We start from the raw sequence: 25500 nt of genomic DNA, 5'->3' as shown, positions 1-25500 counted from the left end.
TAGATCGACAGCAGTTTTATTACGGAGATGGCATGAAATTGGAAAGACTTCAACATAAACACAAAAGTAATACAAGTGCTGTGGTGGTTTGAGTACAATTATAGACCAGAAATACATCTCCTTTCCTTACAAGGAGCCATCAGTCATGGAGCCAATAAACTGATATGACCCTTTTGCTTATTCCAGGTGATTCTGATACATATTGATTATGCAAAGACCATTCTGGTGTTGATACTTGTTTCCAGGCTCTTATACATAATGGCATAACATTCTGGGAAAATTAATTCACCCAAGGCCAAGGTAAAGACAGCTAAGCTGTAGACGTGTTATTGTTTTGAAAACAGCAACAAAGAACACAAAAGAATTCTACTATTTTTACTGCAAACACTGAAACAATTTCTTCATTTTTTCCTGATTTCTGCTTCCTAATCCCAAAGTTGTTAGAAAACCGAGAATGTTTTCAGTGAACCACTGAAACACGTTTGTCTTTGGAAGAGCATTCAAATTTCCCAAATTTTATATAGATAGGGTTTGTGTTTTCTGCATTATTCCAGAGAAAAACCTTCCAAGAAAAATGTTCATGGACCCAATATGTTTTATGGAAACCAAAATTACAAATGACAATCCTTCTTTATTTCCTCTGGAAGGTATTTCACATGGAAAGAATGAACGTCATCCCATGATGGTTGGCTTTTATGCAGCATTACCCAATCACTCTTAAGGATAAAACTAAATATGGAAAGGGAAATCCACTACTTGATTTCCTGATTATATTTTAATGACTACATTGAGGGGGAACTGAATCAGGTTTACAGTGTTGAGGGAAGTGGTTTAAGCCTTTAACATTTGCCCTGCAACTCTTCCCCCCCCCCCACACACACAAGAAAGTATTGTTAGCTATAGAAGGAAACAAGGCCACAGGTCGCCATCCCATTAATTTGTCAGAAGAGACATACATATTATGCCCATTATTTTCAGAAAGTAATGAATTGCTTTTATTAGGGGACAATTAATGCATTTTAACTTCAATGTGTACTTTATGGCAGATGTGAAAATTAAAAATGTACTTAAAAAACATATGGTTAGCTAATGAAAAGCACAGTAAATGGTAATGGCAGAACTGCATGATGCACAGTGAAATATATAGAATAGACAGATGCCCTGTGTGTGTTCTCCAATCCTGATACCTATGGAGAACAGATCTCACATCTTTTGATAGTCAGAGTGGGAGGAAGAGTAAATGGCAGAGGTATTACATAACTACATCAGTGCAATGCATGAGTGGTGATGAAGTAACTAAGAATATCAGTTATATTTTCATATCGTAAATCTGAATTGACCACTGCATGGCAACCCTAGCAGATGCAGCCCCATCTGTGCTATCCATTTAATCAGTGTTGTGTCACTGTAGACTGACATGGCTTTCCCCTGAAAACTGTGGGTTTTTTAAGGGTGCTGCGAATTGTTGGGAGACACGTATTCTCCTCACAGAAATACAATTACCAGAGGGGTTTAACAAGCAACCCATCTTCCCAGGGAACTCTGGGAGTTCAGGGAGGGCCACAGCTCAGCGATAAGAGTATCGGCTTTGCATGCAGAAGATACCAGTTTCAACCCAGATAGGGCTAGGAATATCTCCTAACAGAAACTCTGGAATTGTGGATGTAAAAATTGCCATTGAGAAGCTGTTAATAAGCACTTTAGATCACCTGTAATGTCTGGTAAGATCTGCTGGATCAGGAAGATCCCACGATGAAAATGCAAGCGGTGTTCTCATTACTTCATCTCTCATGCACTGCATTGATATACCTGCGTAGATCTCCCTCTTTTCTCTCTCCATCCCACTCTGTAGTTCTCTCTTCCAGCTTGTTCACTGAGTGGGACCCATCACTCTTATGTCTAGTTTGCCCCTGCGAGTCAGCCTTGCCTAATTTGACTACTTCCAAGGATGGGGAAACTGGTGGCCCTCCAGTTGTTGGACTTCAACTCCCATCAGCCCTCACTGCTGGCTGTGCCGGATGGGAGTTGGAGTCTAGCGACACCTGGAGGACCACAGGTATCTCCACCCCTGACTTAGCCGAGGACGCCTTTAGTTCTGGTAGCTCTTTCTGGTGGTAGAGGTTTTCGACACAATCTTCATACTGGAACTGCTCCCCCGGGCTGAACTCATGCTCCCAGATAGCGCCTTGCCACCAGCAGAGGTGAAACTGCTTCCTCCAGTGCTGAGGCCTCCTCCGTAGCCAAGGCCGACGCCGCCTGCAAGGCCCATGGCACTTCCACCGCCGTAGTTCATGCCTCCAGATGAATGGACCACAGCTGCAAAGGGACCAGAGGAGAAGTTCAGGGTTCATGGGTTAAAACATCTGAGGAACATCAAAGAAGGCATAAAGAATTCCACAACCTAATATTTCTGTATTGATACAGTAACTATGCGTTTCTTTGGGTATATTTTTTGTTGCTGACAAAACATTTGATCCTTTATTTCTTTAGATCAGTGGTGAGAGGTAATTACCCGTATTTTTCGCTCTATAACACGCACCTGACCATAACACACACGTAGTTTTTAGAGGAGGAAAACAAGAAAAAAAATATTCTAAACGAAACAGTGGATGTATGATTTTTGTGGTTCATGCTGTGGCCACAGACGTGATCTGACGGTGAGTTTGGGGTAGCCCAATGCAAAAATCCTGAGGATCCATGTGGATCCATGCTTTGTAACCACGTTTTTGTGCCATTGTGGCCCCATGAAACAGTGGGTACGTGTGTGTTTTTTGGTGCAGGCTGTAGCCATGGACATGCTATGTGATCTGATGGTGAATTTGGGGTGACCCAGTGCAAAAACCCTGAGGATCCATGTGGATCTGTGCTTTGTAACCACGATTTAAGTGGGGAGGGAAGGAAAAGAAAAGCACTCAAGGGACAAGGAGCACGCGTGGGGTGTGTGGAGAAGGTTGCTGCTAATAATGCAGAAGAGGGGTATAAGGGGAGAAGGCGCCTCTCCTCTCCCACTTTGCTCCTTCTCTCCCACCTCCCCGGCTTAGCGATTTGAAAAACTTTGCTGCTATTTAGCGAGCTGAGTGGGGAGGAGAGAGGGACAGAGAGCCTGCCTGCTTTAAAGGAGCCAACCGGACAGGAGCCGCTTACACTCATGTAAGCGGCTCCTCTCCTCTCCCGCTTTGCTCCTTTAAAACAAGTAGGCTCTGCTTCTCTCCCTCCTCCCCGGCTTGGCAGCTGCCGAAACACTCACACTCACACTTAAAGATAATTAAAAGCAACGCGCTAAGACAAACAAAGGAAACCACGATAGTAACCACTCTGAGACAAATGAAGAAAAATTGCGACCAACACTCTCCCCCAACAAGCACAGTGAGGTCAAAACACACACACACACGCAGAGAACCGGCCCTAAAGTCGCAGGGGCGCTGGAAGTCACAGGGGCGCTGGGGGAGTGAACGGGAAGCAAGAGAATGAGAACGATCCCTCACACACAGAGAGACACACAGAGTATCAATCCTAAAGTCACAGGGGTGCTGGGAGAGTGAACGGGAAGCAGGAGGAGGAGAACGATAGCTCAAGCACACACACACACAGCCCCTACAGTGGCTAATCCAAAATCGGACAGCAAAAAACTGCAGGCAGGGACAGAGAGCACGGGGTTGTTTTAAAGCGGCCAACCGGACAGGAGCCGCTTACACTCGTGTAAGCGGCTCCTCTCCTCTCCCGCTCTGCTTCTCTCCCTCCTCCCCGGCTGGGCTCGCTGACAGGAGCCGCTTACACCCACTTTGCTGTTTCAAAGCGAGCCACGGACTGCTCACGACTGCAGCAGATTCCCCCGCCACCCATAGGCATTCACTCCATAACACACACAGACATTTCCCCTTACTTTCTAGGAGGAAAAAAGTGAGTGTTATGGAGCGAAAATTACGGTAATTAGAGGATTGTAGGTTTCTGTGATTCACTTGCTTATTACTTACAGATATTTACGGCGCCAACTCCCTCTCCAGCAAGCCTGTTAAATGAGAGAGCAAAGGGAATTACTTTAATTGTTATGATCCAGCAGCTTGGGGAAAAATAGCAGTGGTTCAAATGCAATTCTGCAGAGCTAATAACTGCCAGTAAGACCACTATTCTATTCAAGAGCATTAAGGCATTGGCAAGGCTTTCGTTTTCTGCGCACAGAGAAATCCCATTGGAAGCTGCAAACTTTTTTCTCATTTACAACTTGCTTTCCATGTGCAGGAAATGATCAATAGAATGAGGACAAGCAATCCTGTCTTTTCCCCATCACCACCACAACAAAGTGATAGAGCAAAATGGTCTTTGGAGCTGTGATATCCCAAGGGTTGTCTTAAGGGGCTGCTTGGCAGAGAGTTGTCTGGTGGGGGCTCAGAAGCCACAGTTGCAGCTGCCATCTTCATTTTCCAAACTGCAGTGCCCAGGAAGTTCCATTTCCCAATGGCAGTGTGAGTTTTAAAAAAACCATGGCCGCTACCACAAACCCATGGCAGTATTCTTAGACTTCAACTGCAAACTCCAGCCAGAATAGAGGCCTCAGCATCAGCAAGGGACCCAGTGACTGTGACAAGGGTTCCAGTTGGTGATGATAGGCCTGGGCACCCACCTGCTAAACTTCTCCTCTTCCCAGAAGACTGGCCCAAAAGTTTGCTTTAGCTTTCAGAGCCCATCATCATAATGTAAACATTGTATCTGGGACCACTGGTCAACAGAGGACTATATTAGATATGTGTGTTGTAGTTTTGACTGCTGTGGAGGGGCCCTCTAGATGTTGTTGAACGAAAACTCCCATCATCCTTGACCACTAGCCAATCTGGTGGGGGCTGATGGGAATTGGAGTCCAATGACACCTGGAGGACCACAATTCCTCCATCCCTGGGTGATACCTTGGTTGGCAAGAAGCCTGGTGGAGATCAAAGAGGAGGATGGGGTCTGTCCCCACCAAGAGAGGGTCTTTTTCCACTGGCAGTCACACTTCACCCCAGCCCACTTGGGTTCCACCAACCTGCTCTCCTCCCCTTCCAGCAGCTTCCTATAGGTGGCGATCTCAATATCCAGGGCCAGCTTGACGTTCATGAGCTCCTGGTAGTCCCGAAGCTGGCGAGCCATGTCCGCCTTGGCCTTCATTAGAGCCTCCTCCAGTTCGGCCAACTTTATCCTGGCATCTTTAAGGGCAAGTTCTCCACGCTGCTCTGCATCGGCAATGGCTGCCTGCAGGCTGGCACACTAGGGGAAGAAGAAAAGGCAATGTTCTCAGCTCGGAGCAACTTAGGGTAATTTAATTAGAATTAAGTAAAATATCTGGATCAACGGTATTGTCATCAGCAAAAGAGGGCATTTGAAGACTGCTACAAAACAAGCTTATTTTACTTCCCTCTAAGTCCACCCACCCCCTACATAGCTGCCACTGCCCCTTGCCAGCTTTGCCATGAAATACTTCTTTAGTTGAAATTTTCAGCAGCCCTGCATGGCAGTACCTGTTTTTTCACATTGTCGATCTCGGAATGGAGTCGTTGGATCATGCGGTTCAGCTCGGAGATCTCAGTCTTTGTATTGCGCAGATCATCTCCGTGCCTTCCAGCGGAAAGCTGCAATTCTTCATACTGAGAGTCAAAAAAGGGGGAAAATTATTTAGATTACTGAAGTGCAAACTTTGATGGAGGGAAACATAGGGTGGCCACTTTTAAATTGCCAAAAAGAGAGCAAATGCATCACCCCTTCCTAAAAAAAAGGAAAAAAACTCCAAAGAGGAGAAAGGAGGGCACAGATTCGCATAAAATGTGCACACGTATACTTTGGATCTCAAATGGCTTATTTGCCAAATGTTTCTGCTCCCAAACAATAAAAAAACGGAAGTGAGTGTTCCAGTTTTCGAACGATTTTCGGAAGCCAAACATCCAGCGTGGCTTCTGTGGCTTCTGATTGGCTGCAGGAAGCTCCTGCAGCCAATTGAAAGCCGTCCCGTAATTTTTGAATGGTTCCAGGAATTGAACAAAACGCATGCTGTTCAACAACCAAGGTACAACTGTAGATGTAAACTTAGACATAAGATATATATAGGTCAAATAGGCACACAATACATATCCCCATATTGGGAAGGCTGTGAGCAGGTGACCTTCATGCCTGCTTAGTCTGCTGCCCAAGTGCTCATTGGTGATGGGCAACCTCAAGATCTTCCATGTTTTCCTTTCTTAGGGCTCTTTAGCTTTACATGGAGGTAGATCAGACAGCCTTTCAAACAGAGGATGCCTTGAGGTACAGGCATATCCTCCAACAGCTCTTCAAATAGGGACTGTCTTCTGTAAAAGTAAGATACATGGCCACTCTAGATACATGGCTTTAGAGCCCTGGCTCCTCCTTTCAAACCCATTTCCCCATCACTTAAGAACTGCTCACCTTGCTTTGATACCACGATTCTGCCTCAGCCCTGCTTCGGTTGGCAATGTCTTCATACTGAGCCTTGACCTCAGCAATGATGCTGTTCAGGTCCAGGTTTCGGTTGTTGTCCATTTGGAGAACGACAGAGGTGTCAGAAATGTGGGCCTGCAACTGGGCTAATTCCTACATGAGGGAAAAAGTTGAAGAAAGAGGGCTTACCAAGATGAAAGACTCCCACATCTCTACCACATTCAAGCACTGGTCCACACTGAGCAAGGAAACTTTGCAACCTTAAGCTTATTTCAGTGATGGGGAACCTTTGGCTCTTCTGATGTTGCTGGACTGCAGCTGCCATCATCCTAGCCAGCATGCCCACGGGTCAGAGATTATGGGAGTGGTAGTCTAGCAATGTCTGGAGGGTTCCCCCATCTCTACTGTACTAGATGGAAAAGAGAGACCCTAGAACAGTCTGCAACCCTGCTTGAAATAAACACGCCCAATTCTTGCTAATATTGAGGATGCAGTCACACCTCAAAAGACTTCCTTGGTGCTTGGTTGGTTACATGCCAGGCCTAACTCTTTGTATTTTGTCTATCCATTCATCTTTCAGTCCGGATTGTATTTTATTATGGCATCTGAGCGACATATTTAGTAAGAAACAGTTTGAATTAAGCTGGATTCTGTTAACAGGTCCCAATATTTCAGTAGTGAGCAAAAGGTATACTTCTAGGGCAGCTTCTCTAGTGGAACAGTGAAGACGCTACTGGAAAAATTGCTCAAATGGCAAAAATAATTGAGCTGTGCCGGATTAAGCCCTGTGGAGGCCGGATGGCAGTTGAAATTGCAGTCCACCCCCGTTGTGCAAATGCTCTACTTGGGATAGCATTGAACTAAGAAAGCTTGATTTCAATTTTCTTTCAAGATCAAATCAAGATTATTTTGATCCGTTGTCTCAGGGGTCCTAAAAGGCTTGGGGCCTCTATGCCGATGCCTACACAGCCGATTGATACTGGGGAATCCTGTGGCTTTCCAGATAATGCTAGACTCCAGATGACATCAGCCACAGCTAGCATGGCTGATGGTGAGGGATGATGGGAGTTGTAGTCCAACAATATCTGGAACGCCAGAAGTTTCCCATCTCTGACTTAGACTTCAGCAGAGTAGTATAGGATTGAGCCACAAGGAGCTGGTTTCCTCTCTGTTAGGATGCCATCTGGGTAGAGGCCTAGAGATTGAACTTGTTGGTAGCAACCAATGCTTGAAAATGCAAAATGGCCACCAGAGCTGGTTTAGGCTCATCTTGCTAGACTCTTCTTTCTTTCTCCCTGAAAAAACTAGAAGGTGTTCTTACTTCTTCATAGAAAGCTCTCAGGAAGTTGATTTCATCAGCTAGGGAATCCACTCTGGCTTGCAGCTCAACCTTGTTCATAAAGGAAGCATCCACATCCTGGAAAGAGAGAAAAAGACCAAAGGGCTGAACACCACAGCAGATGTGAGAGCCAAAACGAAACCACAAGTTTCCCCTAAAAGTACAAGGGTTAAAGCATGCATTTATTTAAAGCGGTGGCCCCATCACTCTGTGGCAAATGTGCTAAAGTTACTGTTATGTATTCAGTGGTCTGTGTTTGCCTGAGCTTGAGTCTGGACTAAGGATTCTGAGCTCCTTTGTTCTGATTTGATACACGATGTGCAATCACAGACCATTTCAGGATTGGGGCCTCTGCCATTGGCCATTGAACTCTGAGTTGTGATTCGCAACTTGGAAGTATAGACAGCCAATCACGTTGGGAGTGGGAGTGGCTCAAGCTTTCAGAAATTTATATAAGCAGTTGCTTTGCCCCTGTTTCCCAGTTATGTAGTTCAATCAAGGTTCTTGCTGTTATCACTGTGTCTTGCCTCATGGAAACCAACTCACCTTCTTGAGCACCACAAAATCATTTTCTGCACCTGTGCGCTTGTTGATCTCCTCTTCATACCTGTCGGAGAGAGGGGGAAATTGAGTGACTCATTACCACTGGATGAGTGGAAGAAAAGACCTTCCCACCTATTTCACAGAATTCTTTTAAAGTCTCCCATCGCCTTCTGGCACCTGCCACAATAATCTTTGGCTCTTTCACCAGACTAAAGTAGAAGGATGGAACCCATGTGCAAAAAAGTAAGCACATCCCTGTTTGAAGACTGATATTTGCTGAAGTTAAGAGGAAAGTTTACACAAATTCCAAATTCAGCATAAGTTCTTAAGATCCTTACTTGATCAGACCAGTGTCCATATAGCACAGCATAAATAGCAATCCATTTGGCTCCAGCAAGCCCACAAGAAACCCCCTCAGTTGTTTGTCTCCAACATTTCTGCTATATAAGATATATTGCCTCTGAACATGAAGGTTCCATTTAGGTAACATGGCTAATAACATTTCATAAACTAATCTTCCTTGTTTGTTCACATCCTTTCAAAACATTTAAAGCTAGCAGCCATCAAAATGTTAGAATTCAAATTTTATTTTAGAATTTCACTTTGGAAATTAGGCTTTGAGGAATGCTTGGTGTGAGGGGGGATAATGCTTAACTGTCATTTATGAGCTTTAAGGCAATAATGTTAAGTATCCGTTTGTTGACATAGTCATAGGGGTGGGGTTTTTTGGTGCTCTCTAAAACCCCAGATACAACAATTGGGAATGCAGGCTGGTGTGACTTCTCAGGCCCCATAGCTTAGAGAAAGGAGTGCCCCAGGGCTCAGAAGCAGGTGAAGCCCTAGCCCCAACCCGTCAATGACACAGGGACCAGGCTGAACTCTGAGCATCTATGGCGGCTGTCTTGGGGTAGGAGGCTAGCAAAGAGCAAATTCAGACAGAAGGCTTTGGGAAGCACTGGTTGAAGCACGGGTAGGCAAACTAAGGCCCGGGGGCCAGATCCAGCCCAATCACCTTCTCAGTCCAGCCCATGGATGGTCCGGGAATCAGCGTGTTTTTACATGAGTAGAATGTGTTCTTTTATTTAAAATGCATCTCTGGGTTATTTGTGGGGCATAGGAATTCGTTCATTATTATTTTTTCAAAATATAGTGCAGCCCACCACATGGTCTAAGGGATAGTGGACCGGCCCATGGCTGAAAAAGGTTGCTGACCCCTGGGTTGAAGGCTTTGGGAAGGACACAGAGTGGTGGTTTAGACCTGCAATGCCTAAGGAAGCGAGTGGAAGGCTGTAAGAAGAGCTAACACCACAATAAACCAGAATTACTGTCTTCTCATCAATCCTGGTGATAAGTGCAACTCACGTTCAGGCCTATTCTCCATGCAACCCCAGATCAATAGGCATTCAATGTGCTGTGCCCCTATTACAAGCCCACAAAGAGACTCGTCCTCAAAAACAGAGCATTGTGAGCCCTGAAGTGTCCTGGTGTTTTGGCTTTTGGCCTTGGTTGATGTTACGTCTTTCTGAAGGAATTCAAAAATGAAAACGCCCGGACTAGTTTTATTGACATTACTTTGAGGAGAGGCCAAGACCAGTCTGCCTTCACCTTTCTTTTCATGAAACCTTGCCAAATACGAAGCGGCCAGAAGGTGCAGCAGTCCCTTTCTGGGAATGCAGTTTTGGCATGTGGGTGGCTGTCATGAAAACAGGATGAAATGGGCAGTGGGCCTGATCCAGCTGGCTTGTCTTAATGCCATTAGTTCCCTGGAGCCAAGCAATGGGGAAAGGCCATTTGACAACCTCTAAACCCCCATGAAAGAGGGGTGCGTGTGTGTGTGGGGGGGGGTGTCTGATCATTCCATATACATCTGAATACAGGCTGCACATTCTCAATTAATCTGGTTTGTATAAAACTTGAGTGTGGCCTATAATTGTGCTCTCGCAAGTAGAGAAGCTGTGATTTAAGCCCATCTCTGGACCCATGCAGGACTTTGGTGTACTTTAGTGGTTTTTGTAAAAGGATCACCCATTATGTCAATTGTGAAACGAGTGCAAAATTTGCATTTGATTTTTAGATTGTAAAAAAGCCAAACAAAAATACATTGGATGGTGCTGGAGATTTAAGAGATTCTTTTCAAAACAATTTCATTTTAAGGGTGTGACCTATATTGGGGGACAGCTTATATTTGAACCGATATTGTGTGTGTGTTTCTATATATAGTGATTATGATTCCTTTTAAACCATTCTTAATGTTGTATTTTAAGCTGTTGTGACCTGCCATGGGAAGTTAGGACGAAGAGTCGGTAATAATAATCATCTTACAATTTTCCGCTTTCCTTGGCCAACATACTGAACCTGCTGGAACTTGGGTGTTCAGCAATTTAATGATATACATATATAAAAGAATTTGGCATTTGGCATTTTAGGAAGAGCATCAAAGAAATCAAGCTCTGGAGCCAACTGAAGATTCCCAGGTAAGATCCTCCTTCTATTGTGTGGGCAGGTAGTCCCTCCCCTACTTGGCCTGGTCACCTTGGCAACGCTTCCCTAGGCGGGATTGGACAACTGAATGAGGTAGGCGGAGACCTTCAGGTATCACACCTGAGGGAAGGCAAAGCCAATCCTGTGCTAATGGAACCGCATAGGATCCAGGGGGCTGCGCGTGACCACGCAAAGGGCGCCCCCCATTTAATGTGGGGAGCGGTCATTGTGGGCAAAATCAGAACTTTCCTGCACTTCTTGTTGTCTCCACTCTTCTGCCATTTTCCTGTCCTCACCTAAACCAAGGGACCTTCTACTAATGTAGATAAAAATAATGCAATGAAACTAGATCTGTCATGGTTTGCAATAAATCTATGTTTTTTGTTTGTTGAAAACATTATTTTACTAGTTAGTATTCTTTTTTATTTTGAATTGCAAATGGTGGACACCATAATCTTTTCAGTGTTTAGGGCATGGGTAGGCAAACAAAGGCCCGGGGGCCGGATACTGCCCAATCGCATTCTCAATCTGGCCCGCGGACGGTCCGGGAATCAGCGTGTTTTTACATGAGTAGGATGTGCCCTTTTATTTAAAATGCATCTCTGGGTTATTTGTGGGGGATAGGAATTCATTCATTTCCCCCCAAAAAATATAGTCCGGCCCCCCACAAGGTCTGAGGGACAGTAGACTGGCTCCCTGCTGAAAAAATTTGTTGGCCCCTGGTTCAGGGCCTCTAAAGGCTGTCACCATCTGCTCCTTCCTCCTCCCCCATTGGTCCCTGCCACCCGCTTGCTTTCCAGGCAAAGAGCCAATAAGCAAGTAGGCAGGGGAATCCACTGCTTCTCTCTCTCAGCACCTCCACCACCAGAGAGAAAGGTGGGTGAATGCTGGCAGGTTGCAATGCTGAAGAAGAGGAGGAGGAGGAGGAGGTTCGGGGGCTTTTGTCATGGGTGGGGGCTGCTGGAGTTTGGGCCCTCAGAAGATGCCCAGCCAGACTAACTTTTGACATGTGACCAAAAATAAATAAGATTTTCATCTGACTGAGATTTTGCTTCACATTTAGAGCATCAGCAGTCAGCTAAGGAGATCGCTCCAATACTTTGGCCACCTCCTGAGAAGAGAAGACTCCCTGGAAAAGACCCTGATGTTGGGAAAGATGGAGGACACAAGGAGAAGGGGATGACAGAGGACGAGATGGTTGGACAGTGTTCTCGGAGCTATCAGCATGAGTTTGACCAAACTGCGGGAGGCAGTGGAAGACAGGAGGGCCTGGCGTGCTCTGGTCCATGGGGTCACGAAGAGTCGGACACGACTAAACGACTAAACAACAAGGAGATCGCTAGTAGGAGAAGACTGACAGACTCCTTTTCATTTGTCTATTTTACATTCTTTTGCCTTCAGTCAGATTGCTGCAGTATGTGCAAGTAACTTAAAGCAGCGGTTTTAGTGTGGCTGCCCCTGTTGTGGAACAGCTTCCCTCTTGAAAAACACCCACCACCTGCACTTTCCAGAAACAACTGTGTTCCAACAGACATCCCTAACTGGATAAACTGGTCTTTGTCCTGAGTGTCTAATTTGCATTGTCTTCTTTTAAATGTGTCTGCTGTTGTGATGCTTTTAACTGGTTGGTGTTTTTTTGTTTGCTCTTTTTAACTGCACGCCGCCTTGAGACAATTGTGCAGAAGCTGATTTATAAATTAATTGTGGTTATCATAGAATTGTAAACGTGAAAGAGACCCCAAGGACCATCAAGTCTAACTCCCTACCATGCAACAAGGATGATAAGAATAATTTTACAGTACCCACCTTATCCTGAAGTCCTCCACTGTATCCTGCATGTTCTTCAATTCCATCTCTAATTGTGGTCTCTGTCCCAGAATATGATCCAGCTGGTTTTTTAGACCACTGATGTATGACTCAAATAAAGGTTCAAGGTTACGCCGGGTGATCTTTTGCTCTTGCAATAGGCTCCATTTGGTCTCTAGCACTTTGTTCTGCTGCTCCAGGAAACGGACCTGAATGTATCCCACCAAGACAAAAATATGTTGAATGTAGGCATCGTGCACAGACAAAACGGAATATGGGTTGCTAAGCTATACCACCATCAAAGGAGGTAATATCCTGAATATCTTTCCCTTCTATTTTTAAATAGATTGCAAGAAATTGCCACAGCAAATACTTTACATAGAAAATGTTACAGGAAGCTGGCAGTTGTACCTAGTGAGTTAGTATTAATAGCAGCTCAAAGAGTGGCTAGTATCAAATGATTCATAAGGTCCAGGAGATTTGCAGATGGTGGATAAATGGAAAGATATAGGAATGAAACCGGGAAGTGTTACCTTTTGACACATGCATCTTATTGTGTCTATTGGTTGCTTTAAAATAAAAGCATGGTGAATTTTCTGTGGATTGTGACACAGGATCAATTGTGACTTTTATATATTAAAAGCAAATTTGGGCTCTCAGCTGCCGGTAGGTACCAAGCAGTGGAGTCTGATATCTTGCACGGCTACCTGGGCTTCCAACTACAACTAAATACTCCTTTGCTCTCACATATTGCATAAGTGGGTACAGCATTTGAAGAGCTTGAGCTATGAACTGGAAGCACCTTGTTCAAATTTCATCATCTTTAGGTCTTTCTCACAAGACAAGCAAAAGCTGGACTCTATGCAAGGTACACAAAGCTATCTAAACATTTTCCATTGACACAATTTGTTTTAGCGGAAGAACCAGACCTTCAGCGTTAGAGAATTTGATCTTGCATCATGTGCCAATGCACTGCAAGAGGAGAATGAAACTGGATCCAACTACAGCAGGTGTGAGGAGCCTCTGGCATTTTCGATGTTGCTGAAATACAATTCCCATGATCTGTGGCCATGAGCCATGCTTTCTGGGGCTGACGGGAGTTCACCAACATCCATAGTGTCCTCCTCACTTCAGCTACAGAAGACCCTTGAAAGCTAGGGAATCCAGCATCTAATACTTAAGTGTCACCACAAATCAAATCTATGTAAGATCAAATCAAATATATGTATAGGAGGCTAACTCAAAAACACTCAAATGCAATTATTTGAGGGTGGTATGAATTTCCTCTAACCAGCCAATGAATGAAGGAAAACAATTCGGGGAAGGGGCTGGTGTGGAGGCAATCCAAGTTATTTATTTAAATTTAATTATAATACTATTTTTAAGCATGCCACTCATAAAAAATATCAAGGTGATATACAATAAAATCATTAAAACATCGCACAGCTATAACATTATCCAGTTATAAAATCATTAAGTCCAGAAGAAGAAGAAGAAGAAGAAGAGTTTGGATTTGATATCCCGCCTTTTACTCCCCTTCAGGAGTCTCAAAGCGGCTAACATTCTCCTTTCCCTTCCTCCCCCACAACAAACACTCTGTGAGGTGAGTGGGGCTGAGAGACTTCAGAGAAGTATGACTGGCCCAAGGTCACCCAGCAGCTGCATGTGGAGGAGCAGAGACGCGAACCCGGTTTCCCAGATTACGTGACTACCGCTCTTAACCACTACACCACACTGGCTCTCTCACACAAACGATCAACACAGGAATGAGGGACTCTTGTGAATTTCAGCTTCTTTCCATTATTCCAAGCTTAAGTTCAGTTCTACACATTTCCAAATCATTTTGTGAATTTGTTTTTAAAATTCCCACTTGAAAATCCATCAACATTTCAACACAAATTTCTCTTTACGTACACATTTTTTGTATGTAATTTCCCTTAATAAACGCATTTTGCAAATCAGTATGTATTTAAGTGCACATTTTTGTACACATTGGAGAACTGCATTGCAAAATGTGAAGGTCAGCAGTGTTCCAGTTCATGTAACTGTTTCAGAAACTGCAAATTAGGTACATTTGCCATTAAATGCAAACTAAATTGAATTTCTCCCCCTATCCCTATCAATTCGCTGAAAACACTTAATGAAACAAATGTGCTTAGAGCAGGTGATGAAATATCAGGGTTGTAGCTGCCTGTCTGATTTCAAAAGGAACAGTGTACCATATTACTGGTGCCACTATGCTAACAACCTTGGTTCATGTTGAAACTAAATGAGTTACTAAATAAATAAATATTTCGCTGGTTCTAAGACACTGAGGATTATAAGCGACTTGCTGCAAAAACCTTGGTTTCTTTAGTCACACATTTTTAAGGTCAGTAAAATATAAACAAGTGAAATTTCTCTCCATGACCTAATGTCCTACCCCCTGATTTAGCTCCAGCTATTGACTGGTCTTGGGACGCGGGTGGTGCTATGGTCTAAACCACAGAGCCTAGGGCTTGCCGATCAGAGGTTCGGCGGTTTAAATCCCCGTCACGTGGTGAGCTCCCGTTGCTTGGTCCCTGCTCCTGCCAACCTAGCAGTTCAAAAGCATGTCAAGTGCAAGTAGATAAATAGGTACCGCTCTGGCAGGAAGGTAAATGGTGTTTCCGTGCGCTGCTCTGGTTCGCCAGAAGCGGTTTAGTCATGCTGGCCACATGACCCGGAAGCTGTACGCCGGTTCCCTCGGCCAATAAAGCGAGATGAGCACTGCAACCCCAGATTTGTCAGCAACTGGACCTAATGGTCAGGGGTACCTTTAAGCACACTTAAAGGAAAACACATTCCCACCAATGAAAGAGGATTTACTTCTATTTTAAGATGCTTAGTCGTGCTGTTAAGTTGCACAAAGCAGCTTAAATATGAATGCAGCCTGTGAGCTTCGCAGCAATTTCCACACGGGTAAGACATTTAGTCCTATCATGTCTATTAACTGGGCACAACCACTTTTGTGTGTGCCCATCCCTTTTGGAGATGCCTTTTCAAAACATCTCTAGTGTGTACAGACATGCACTCGTGCCCTTTTTGCTTTCTCCACCTGATCTCTTGAAGTTTAGTCTCTGATCACAGGGAGGAAATGCTCTTTTCCCAGCCTGAGGTCCTCCTGATATTTTGGACTACAGTTCCCATTAGACCCAACTGCCATTGTTCATAACAAGGGATAATGGGATTTGTAGTTTTTCCCCATCTCTGATCAACCATCAGGAAGTGACGCATGGTGTGAGAGCAAGGATGCTCTACAAATACAGTGGTACCTTGGTTTTCAAATATAATCCTTTCTGGAAGACGGTTCGAGTTCTGAAATGTTCAAAAACTGAACAAACAATATGGAATCCTCAATATGGAAAACTCAATACGGAAGCCGCATGGCATGTTCGACTTCCAAGACATGTTCAAAAACCGAAGCATTTACTTCTGGGTTTATGGCATTCGAAAAACAAAATTTTTGTCAACAGAGAACTTTGAAAACCAAGGTACCACTGTACACAACTGTGTCTATTTCTAGCGATGAAATGTTGGTAGGGTATAGTAGGCACGGAAAGAAAACAGCTGCCCTATATTGTCAGCAGAGCTTGTTTAAATAGTAGCAGGAAGGAACTTGTTTTAAAGTAGCGTAAAGTTTTTAGGATGGCATCCAGAGAAAAACTTACCTTATCAATGAAGGAGGCAAATTTGTTGTTGAGTGTCTTGATCTGCTCCTTCTCTTCCTTCCTCACCTTCTGGATGGTGGGGTCAATCTCCAAGTTAAGAGGCGCCAGGAGGTTTGGGTTAACGGTAACCTCATGGATGCCACTGGCGCCAGCTCCGTAGCCATAGCCACCACCACCAACAATCCGGTACCCAACTCCTCCATGACCTAATCCATAACCATATCCAGATCTGGCAGTAGTACGGTAGCCGCCCATGGAGATTCTTTTACTTGCTCCAAAGCCATGGAGGCTTCTGCTGCCAAAGCCACCACTGACACGTCCAAGGCCTGCACCACCACCCCGGGAGACCGAAACCGTGCTGAAGCTAGTTCGGCTACCTGGGATAATAGCTGAAGAGGTGCTAAAATTCTTAGAGACTCTGACTGATTTCTGAGCCATTGTTCTTCCTCAGGGCAAGAAGGGGAAACAGAGAGAGACAGAGAGAGATGAGACAAGACTCCTGGACAGCCAAGGTGAAAGGATCCTCTGGGATGCTCACGCGTTTCCCCTTTTTATCTCATTGGAGAGCTGGGTTTGGCAGCTGGAGATCACGGGTAATTGGCCTGAATTAATCTCTTTGGTATGTCTGGCATGAGGCCTTTTCCATTATGTTGTAGCTAACGTAATGTCCTGACGACTTGTAAAATCAAGAGGACTTGTAAAACCAAGCGGAATTTTCTAACCCTGTAGTTTACAGTGCTGGGGTTTCCTAAAGGCATTGCTTTTAACTTCATATAAATTAACAAGTGACTTTTTCTTCTTTGAACATGATGGGAATAGAGGAGGCTATCTGAAGCTCAGTGAGAGCTGCTGAGGCAGCTGCCTTGAGAATGATTCTCAACTAGGCACATCCTTCTTTCTTTCTTTCTTTCTTTCTTTCTTTCTTTCTTTCTTTCTTTCTTTCTTTCTGAGATTCCTGTGGTCTTCCTTCGTCAGGTGCAACACCCATTGTGAAGTCATTGATACCACAAGTGAGGACCCATATACTCAAGTTTGTCACTGGGAGAAACAGGAGGTGCTCATATTGCAACGCGTTGATTACCGCAATGTGTTATACGTAGGGCTCCCTCTGAAGATGGTTTGGAAACTTCAGTTAGTGCAGAATTCAGCAGCCAGGTTGCTCCCCGGGGCAAGACGGTTTGAGCATACCACACCGATCCTGGTCTGACTGCACTGGCTACCAATTAGTTTCCATGCGCAATTCAAACTGCTGGTTTTGACCTATAAAGCCTTACACTGCTCAGGACCACAATGCCTCAAGGCATTGAGGTATACCACCTCTCTGCATTTGAACCTACCTGGGCTCTGAGATCATCGTCTGAAGCCCTTCTTCGCGTGCCTTTTCCATGAGAGGTTTGGAGGGTGGAAACACAAGAAGGGGCCTTTTCTGCTGTGGCTCCCCATTATGGAATGCGCTCCCCGGGGAGGTTTGGCTGACTCCTAGTTACATATCTTTAGGTGCCAGGTGAACAGGCCTTTGGCTGATTAACATCTGATGCCTTTTTGAATGTGTTGTGGAAGGGGAAATTATTAGGTTGCCTTTGTTTTTGTTTCTATTATGTATTCTGTGTTTTTGATATTGTAAATTTATGTTGTGAACCGCCCTGAGAGCTATAGGGCAGTATACTTATGTGTGTGTTTTTTTTTAATAAGATATTTATTAAGGTTTTTTTACACATTACAACAAAAATGAAAAAAGAAAAAGAAAAATGCAAAATAAAAACTGTTAAAAACACATTAATTTTCCGTTTCTTATTTTCCTTAAGCTTATTTCCCCGGACCTCCTCATACCTCCCTTTTTGCATTCCACTTAAATTTATTAATTCAGCAAATCCTTACCATTAAGCTTTTACCCATTTATAGACCTTTGTTTCATATTCTCTTAAAGCATTGCAGCTGGAAACCACTTAATTTCTATCCAACATCATTCTAACATTCATTAATTTTACAATATTTCTGTAAGTAATCTTTAAATTTCTTCCAATCTTCTTCCACCGACTCTTCTCCCTGGTCCCGGATTCTGCCAGTCATTTCTGCCAATTCCATATAGTCCATCACCTTCATCTGCCATTCTTCCAAAGTGGGTAGATCTTGTGTCTAGGGCAGTATACTTATGAAACAAACAAACAAATGGTAGCCCCGACCAGAAGAACTTCCATGTAATACAAATGAGAACTTCTAGAGACCTTCTAAAATTGTTCTTGCAAACAGAAGCCTTGAGGACTGAGATCTCCTGTGAAATGTCTCTCTCCCCCCACCCCACTTCTGCCTACATCTGAGGTAGGGAGCCTGTGACCCCATAGATGTTGTTGGGCTCTAACTCCCATCAGCCTCAGTCAACAACGCCAATGCTCAACGGTGATGAAAGCAGTACTCCAACACCTGGAGTCCCACAAGTTCCCCCATCCCTGGTTTTCTGCACTCTTTAGAATAGGGATCCTACTCCATTGTGCTTCCAAGCAGCTACCCTGCTTCCCATCTTTTGTGATATCAGCCTGTCCTTCACAGACTCCTGAGTTTGCTTTGCCCTCTGGTGATCCTTTCAGTGTTCATCTGTGCTTAGAGGAAAGAAGAAGTCCAACACAAATAAATGAATCAATTCAAGAAGGACACTGACAAACTGGAATGTGTCCAGAGGAGGGCAACCAAAATGGTCAAAGGCCTGGAAACGATGCCTTATGAGGAACGGCTAAGGGAGCTGGGCATGTTTAGCCTGGAGAAGAGGAGGTTAAGGGGTGATATGATAGCCATGTTCAAATATATAAAAGGATGTCACATAGAGGAGGGAGAAAGGTTGTTTTCTGCTGCTCCAGAGAAGCGGACACGGAGCAATGGATCCAAACTGCAAGAAAGAAGATTCCACCTAAACATTAGGAAGAACTTCCTGACAGTAAGAGCTGTTTGACAGTGTAATTTGCTGCCAAGGAGTGTGGTGGAGTCTCCTACTTTGGAGGTCTTTAAGCAGAGGCTTGACAACCATATGTCAGGAGTGCTCTGATGGTGTTTCCTGCTTGGCAGGGGGTTGGACTCGATGGCCCTTGTGGTCTCTTCCAACTCTATGATTCTATGATTTATTCTTAATACAGGTCTATTCTACATATGCCCAAATCAATTAAGAAATTTCTTTGCACAATTGCATCCTCTGTGGGGGTGGGGGGGTGGTTCCAAGGGTTCCACATACATGCAAAAATGGATATTCAGTGGTACCTTGGTTTTCGAATGTAATCCGTTCCGGAAGTCCATTCGACTTCCAAAATGTTCGAAAACCAAGGCACAGCCTCCAATTGGCGCAGGCGCCCCAGAAACAATAGCCAACAGCCGCATCGGACATTCAGCTTCCAAAAAAATGTTTGAAAACCAGAACACGTCTGGGTTTTCAGCGTTCAGGAGCCGATTTGTTCGTCAACAAACCCATTCAAGAACCAAAGTTCCACTGTACTCAAACCCTTGGAACTGTGCCCGCACAAACACCCCAGGGCTTCCAGGGAGGCCCCTGGATGCTCTCATGAGCTTTCATGGGGCCGTTCAAGTTCCTGCAAGATCTGGAAAGAACTTCCCAGACCCAGCAAGCGGAGACAGCCAAAGGAACTGGAGAGCTTAAAAGCTATTTTTGCACCAAGTTTTCTTGACACAAAATGAGATTTAAAGCTCCCCTACTTGCTTGCCTTCAACACGCATAGTTGAAAGCACACAAGTTAAATGCATGCAAGATGCTATCTTACTGTATTTTAAAATACTTGTGATAGTGGGAGACCTCAGAAGAAAGGGGGGTTCCATTTAATTCAGCCACTGCTTGACATTCCTATCTGCTGTGGTTTTATGCTACTGTGCATTGGTCAAACTCCACACAAAAAGAATATTGGGGTGTGTGCTTTTTTGGGGTAGTGTTAATTAATGCACACAACAAATGCATGGCAATATTTTGAGTGGGCTGGGGACACAAATGAACTCAGAGCTGCACAAATCACACTTGCACAGATACCCTGCAGCAAATCTGGAAATCAAACGTAGAATTCCTGAAGTATCAATCCCACTTCAGAAATGAGGGAAGTTCATCAGGAACTCCAAATGCTGGAGATCAGTTTGGATGAGAATTTCGGACACAACCCCAGTAACTGTTTCACCAAACCACCATCAGGGGACTCTGTTCTTCTTTGGATTGAATGAATGCTGTCATTTAACAGAACATTTCCATTTCTTATTATGATGATCTTGTTGCTTTATATTTTATTAGCCCCTGCAGCAACTGTCTTTACAGTACAAAGAGAACAAGAACGGTTTCCAGGAGGAAACACCTCTGTTTCCCAGGATATAAGATTACTTTAATGGGACACTCCCATACATGTCTATTCAGAAGCAAGTCCCATTGAGCTCCATGAGGCCGACTCTTACAAAACTAGGTATAGGATTCTTTTAAAAACAGAAACCAAGATTATGGGTGGTGAAATATACTCAGAGTTGAGAGTGGATTTCATGCTCTTTATTCAGCTCATAGTGGTGAGGAGGAATGGAAGTTCCCCCAGAATGTCTGCCTTGTATACATTATTTATACAATGGGCCCCACGTGATTGGCCAATTCTGGGATTCACCTGTAGGCCAATCAGTTGCGGATTCACTTCCACCTGGAGCTGGATTGGGTGGCTCCTGTGGAGCAATCAGACTGCTGCATTCTGGACCCTATTGTTCCAAGACCAATCAGACTGCTGCATTCTGGACCCTACTGTTCTGGGACCAATCAGACTGCTGCATTCTGAATCCTATTGTTCCAGGACCAATCAGACTGCTGCATTCTGAATCCTATTGTTCTAGGACCAATCAGACTGCTGCATTTTGTTTTTTGTTTTGTTTTTAAATTTATTTATAAAATTTTCAAATATAACAATAAAAGAAAAACATTCCATTTGAATTATACCTCCAGTTCTAATCTTTCCACTTTCAGACTTCCTTCACTCTATCTGGAAATTTTCATGTTTTCACAGTTATTCACATTTCTTACATCTGTATCGGGGTTTTTTTAAAAAACCAAATTAATCTTAGCAATTATTATAAAACAATATTTCTTTCCATTATTATCACAGAGCTTCTTGAAAACCTACAAACGTCAATTTACCTCCACATATATTTTTAATATACTCTGTAAATTTATTCCAGTCCTGGGTAAATCTCTTGCTTGCTTTCACTTCGCGATCCGCCGGAAGTCCTCCAGACTGCTGCATTTTGGATCCTATTCAACTCAGTACATAACAGGTGGACTCCATGAGGTCCTACATTTTGCTTATGCATATATATAGGGACATGCCACCCTCCCCCCCAAAAAAAAACCCCTGGAAAATAATAAATGGTAGGTTTTTGATTATTTGGAGTATTGAGGGGAAGACTGGAGGCCAGTTGAGGCTAAGCTTCCTTTCCAAGCCAGGGCCACACCTGGGATCATAGAATCATAGAATCATAGAGTTGGAAGAGACCACAAGGGCCATCGAGTCCAACCCCCCGCCAAGCAGGAAACACCATCAGAGCACTCCTGACATATGGTTGTCAAGCCTCTGCTTAAAGACCTCCAAAGGAGGAGACTCCACCACACTCCTTGGCAGCAAATTCCACTGTTGAACAGCTCTTACTGTCAGGAAGTTCTTCCTAATGTTTAGGTGGAATCTTCTTCCTTGTAGTTTGGATCCATTGCTCCGTGTCCGCTTCTCTGGAGCTTCTCTGGGATAGACGCATTAGCATGACAAAAAGTTTTGACGGCCCATCTAGGGGAATTTTGGACCTGGGCAGACAGAGGTTGCCAAGCTGGTGGGGTGTATGTGAGGGGTTACAGGTAAAGAGCGTTTTTAGCAAGGTATGATGGAAAGAAGGAGAGAACAAATAAACTTTCAGCACCCAGGCTTCTAAGAGACATAAAAAAGGTGGTTATTCCAATTAACGTCTTTTGGGGGCAGCCAGATGGTGAGATCAAGTATGATATACAGTGGTACCTCGGGTTAAGTACTTAATTCATTCTGGAGGTCCGTTCTTAACCTGAAACTGTTCTTAACCTAAAGCACCACTTTAGCTAATGGGGCCTCCTGCTGCTGCCACGCCTCCGGAGCACGATTTCTGTTCTCATCCTGAAGCAAAGTTCTTAACCTGAAGCAATACTTCTGGTTTAGTGGAGTCTGTAACCTGAAGCATATGTAACCTGAAGCATATGTAACCCGAGGTACCACTGTACATACACAGAGCAGAAGAAGCAGGAGATCACCCAAGAATTCTCTGGAAAACTGTACACATTTTCACAATGGTGCTGTAATGATCCATCTTCATGATTTTTTTCTCCACTTCTGAGGGCAATGGGTATATTTCAGTCACATTTTGGTATCACGTTATGCATTTTCTGTTCCCGTTAACCTGCTGCCTGCAGGGCAATCTGTAAAAATTAACTGCCTCCTTCCGTGTTTAGGAGCAATAAAAGAAATTTTGGAAATCATGTCATTAACTGGAATCCAACAGAGCTTTTCTTGTGTTCTTATGGAAGGGAAAGATGGAAAGACTGCATTTATTCTGGAATCTCTCCCCCCCCCCCCATTTTTTAAATACTATATCACCTCTTCCTTTGGAAAGATGTATTTTAAAAATAAATATACAATTAAAAATAAAGCCAGGAATTTTAGCAGGTGAAGCTTGTCATTTAGTGGTGCAGATGCAGAGATTAAGATGCACCTGCCTAAAGGTATATGAGTTATCCCTTCCGTAGCAAATCAGCTCATCTTCTTCCCATTGCCCACCTGCACTCCTCCTCCTGCTGTTCAGCACACCTTAGAAAAGCAGAGGTTGGAGCCTGTTACGGAAATTACAGGGGGGGGGGCACATCTTTAAAGTTAAATATTACAAATATTATGCCTGAATGTACCCTTTCAACTTGACAGCTCAGGGAAGTTACCTAGCTTAAAAAATAATATAAAATCATCTCCTTTCCCAGTTTCCTCCATTCCAAAGCTATTTTCCCCTTGAAAAAGGACTCCAGGAAGTTCCAGAGGTGACAATTGCTGGGCTCATTGTTAGCCAAAGGAAGCCAAATCTCATCACCTGACTCTCCTCAGGCTCCAGACATGCAAAGGAACTTCTATTGCACTTTTGGGTGGTGGGTACTTAAGACATATTTGTCTATGCTAATCTTATACCTGAGTTTTGCCCTGCCATGTCTGCTTATACTAATCTTGTACCAAGGACTTGTCTGGACATGATTGCCAAGGTTAACTCCTCCCCTTTGGTGACATGTCAGTGATGTAGCAATGATGCTGTACGAACTGTATTCTGGAATATGGTGGGAAAGTTTGAAAAGTCTTTGTCACCCCATCCTTGGGGTTCAAATTTGCTCTTTGAACCTATTGCGCAATAAACTTTGGTCTACAGCTATTTGCTCCGGTTGGCTGGACTCCTTAATTATTCCGCAGGGACCCGCAGGCTGTGCCCGACAAGCTGGGTGACTGAGCAGCCTCACACCTAGATTTTTCCATAACAGAGCCCCACATGTTTTATGTATGTTTGACTAGTGAGCAGGGATTTCTGCCCACTGGAAACAGATCTGTTAATGAGAATTCACACAGGGGAGTCACTGTGGATGGAGAAAGGTTAACTAAGGCAGCAAATCCTATGCACACTTAACTGAGAGTAAGCCCTACTGAACACACTTACTTCTGAGTAAACATGCATATAGAATCTGGCTGGAAAGGCTGTAATCCAAGTGTGGGAAACATTTGGCCCTCCAGATGTTGCTGAAATTCAGCTCCCATCAGCTCTGGCCATTGACTATTTTTGCTGGGTTTGCTGGGAATAGTAGTTCATCAACATCTGGATGGCCGCAGGTTCCCCTAAGCCTTCTGTGATCCAACACAGAGTAAGGTAAAGGGACCCCTGACCATTAGGTCCAGTAGCAAACGACTCTGGGGTTGCGCCACTCATCTCGCTTTATTGGCCGAGGGAGCCGGCGTACAGCTTCCGGGTCATGTGGCCAGCATGACTAAGCCACTTCTGGCGAACCAGAGCAGCGCACGGAAACTCCGTTTACCATCCTGCCGGAGCGGTACCTATTTATCTACTTGCACTTTGACGTGCTTTTGAACTGCTAGGTTGGCAGGAGCAGGGACGGAGCAACGGGAGCTCACCCCTTCGCAGGGATTCGAACCGCCGACCTTCTGATCGGCAAGTCCTAGGCTCTGTGGTTTAACCCACAGCACCACCCGTGTCCCTACACAAGCAGAGCATCCTTAACCCTGAAAGGCTACTCAGAAACCAAGTCATTGAGTTCAACGGGTTTGTACAGAAGTGCAGCCTAAACCACAGATTTTAGGGGTTGAGCTGCAGAAAATAAAGGCATTTCTTAAAATGCATATTTGCCAGGGGAGCCCTATTCAACTCAGCTGCACTTGCTTAAAACAGTGTTTGGTATAATGCAAAGCTTAGGACTGCTTTGTAAGCAGGGGAGAGTGGCAGGTTTTTTAAAAGAAGCAAACCTCTGGGCAGTGACCCTGTCGCTGAAAGGAGAAAGCTCAACCTTGGGATCTGCAGCCCCTGTCGCCTCTCTTGGCCTCACATGGACATAGAATCATAGAATTGTAAAGTTGGAAGGGACTCCAAGAGTCATCTAGTTATCTCCTGCTTGGACTACTGCAATGTGTTCCATGTGGGGCTACCTTTGAAGGTGACCCGGAAACTACAACTAAGCCAGAGTGCGGCAGCTAGACTGGTGACTCGGAGCAGCCGTCGCAACCATATAACCTGGTCTTGAAAGACCTACATTGGCTCCCAGTACGTTTCCAAGCACAATTCAAAGTGTTGGTGCTGAACTTTAAAGCCCTAAACGGCCTCGGTCCAGTATACCTGAAGGAGCGTCTCCACCCCCATTGTTCTGCCCGGACACTGAGGTCCAGCTCCGAGGGCCTTCTGGGGTTCCCTCACTGTGAGAAGCCAAGTTACAGGGAACCAGGCAGAGGGCCTTCTCGGTAGTGGCACCCACTCTGTGGAACGCCCTCCCACCAGATGTCAAAGAGAACAACTACCAGACTTTTAGGAGACATCTGAAGGCAGCCCTGTTTAGGGAAGCTTTTAATGTTTGATGTATTACAGTATTTTAATATTTTTTTGGAACCTGCACAGAGTGGCTGGGGAAGCCCAGCCAGATGGACGGGGTATTAATAATAA

At 44.4% G+C, this 25500-nt stretch overlaps 1 protein-coding gene across 1 annotated transcript; it reads right to left on the bottom strand.

The window, feature by feature from the left end:
* Positions 1 to 36: 36 nt before the first annotated feature.
* LOC309522934 (keratin, type II cytoskeletal 6A-like) lies at positions 37 to 16804 on the bottom strand. Its single transcript, XM_082206689.1, has 9 exons — positions 16282 to 16804; positions 12593 to 12801; positions 8309 to 8369; positions 7745 to 7840; positions 6412 to 6576; positions 5493 to 5618; positions 5021 to 5241; positions 3975 to 4009; positions 37 to 2316 (listed from the first exon to the last, which is right to left on the bottom strand). Exons 1-9 carry the CDS (start codon positions 16717 to 16719, stop codon positions 2090 to 2092), a joined length of 1578 nt encoding a protein of 525 aa, XP_082062815.1. The 5' UTR covers positions 16720 to 16804; the 3' UTR covers positions 37 to 2089.
* Between the last annotated feature and the right edge of the window lie 8696 nt (positions 16805 to 25500).

Source organism: Podarcis vaucheri, assembly GCF_965113315.1.
Source record: "Podarcis vaucheri genome assembly, chromosome: 2".
Taxonomy (NCBI): Eukaryota; Metazoa; Chordata; class Lepidosauria; order Squamata; family Lacertidae; genus Podarcis; species Podarcis vaucheri.
This window is presented reverse-complemented; position numbering and strand designations above follow the sequence as displayed.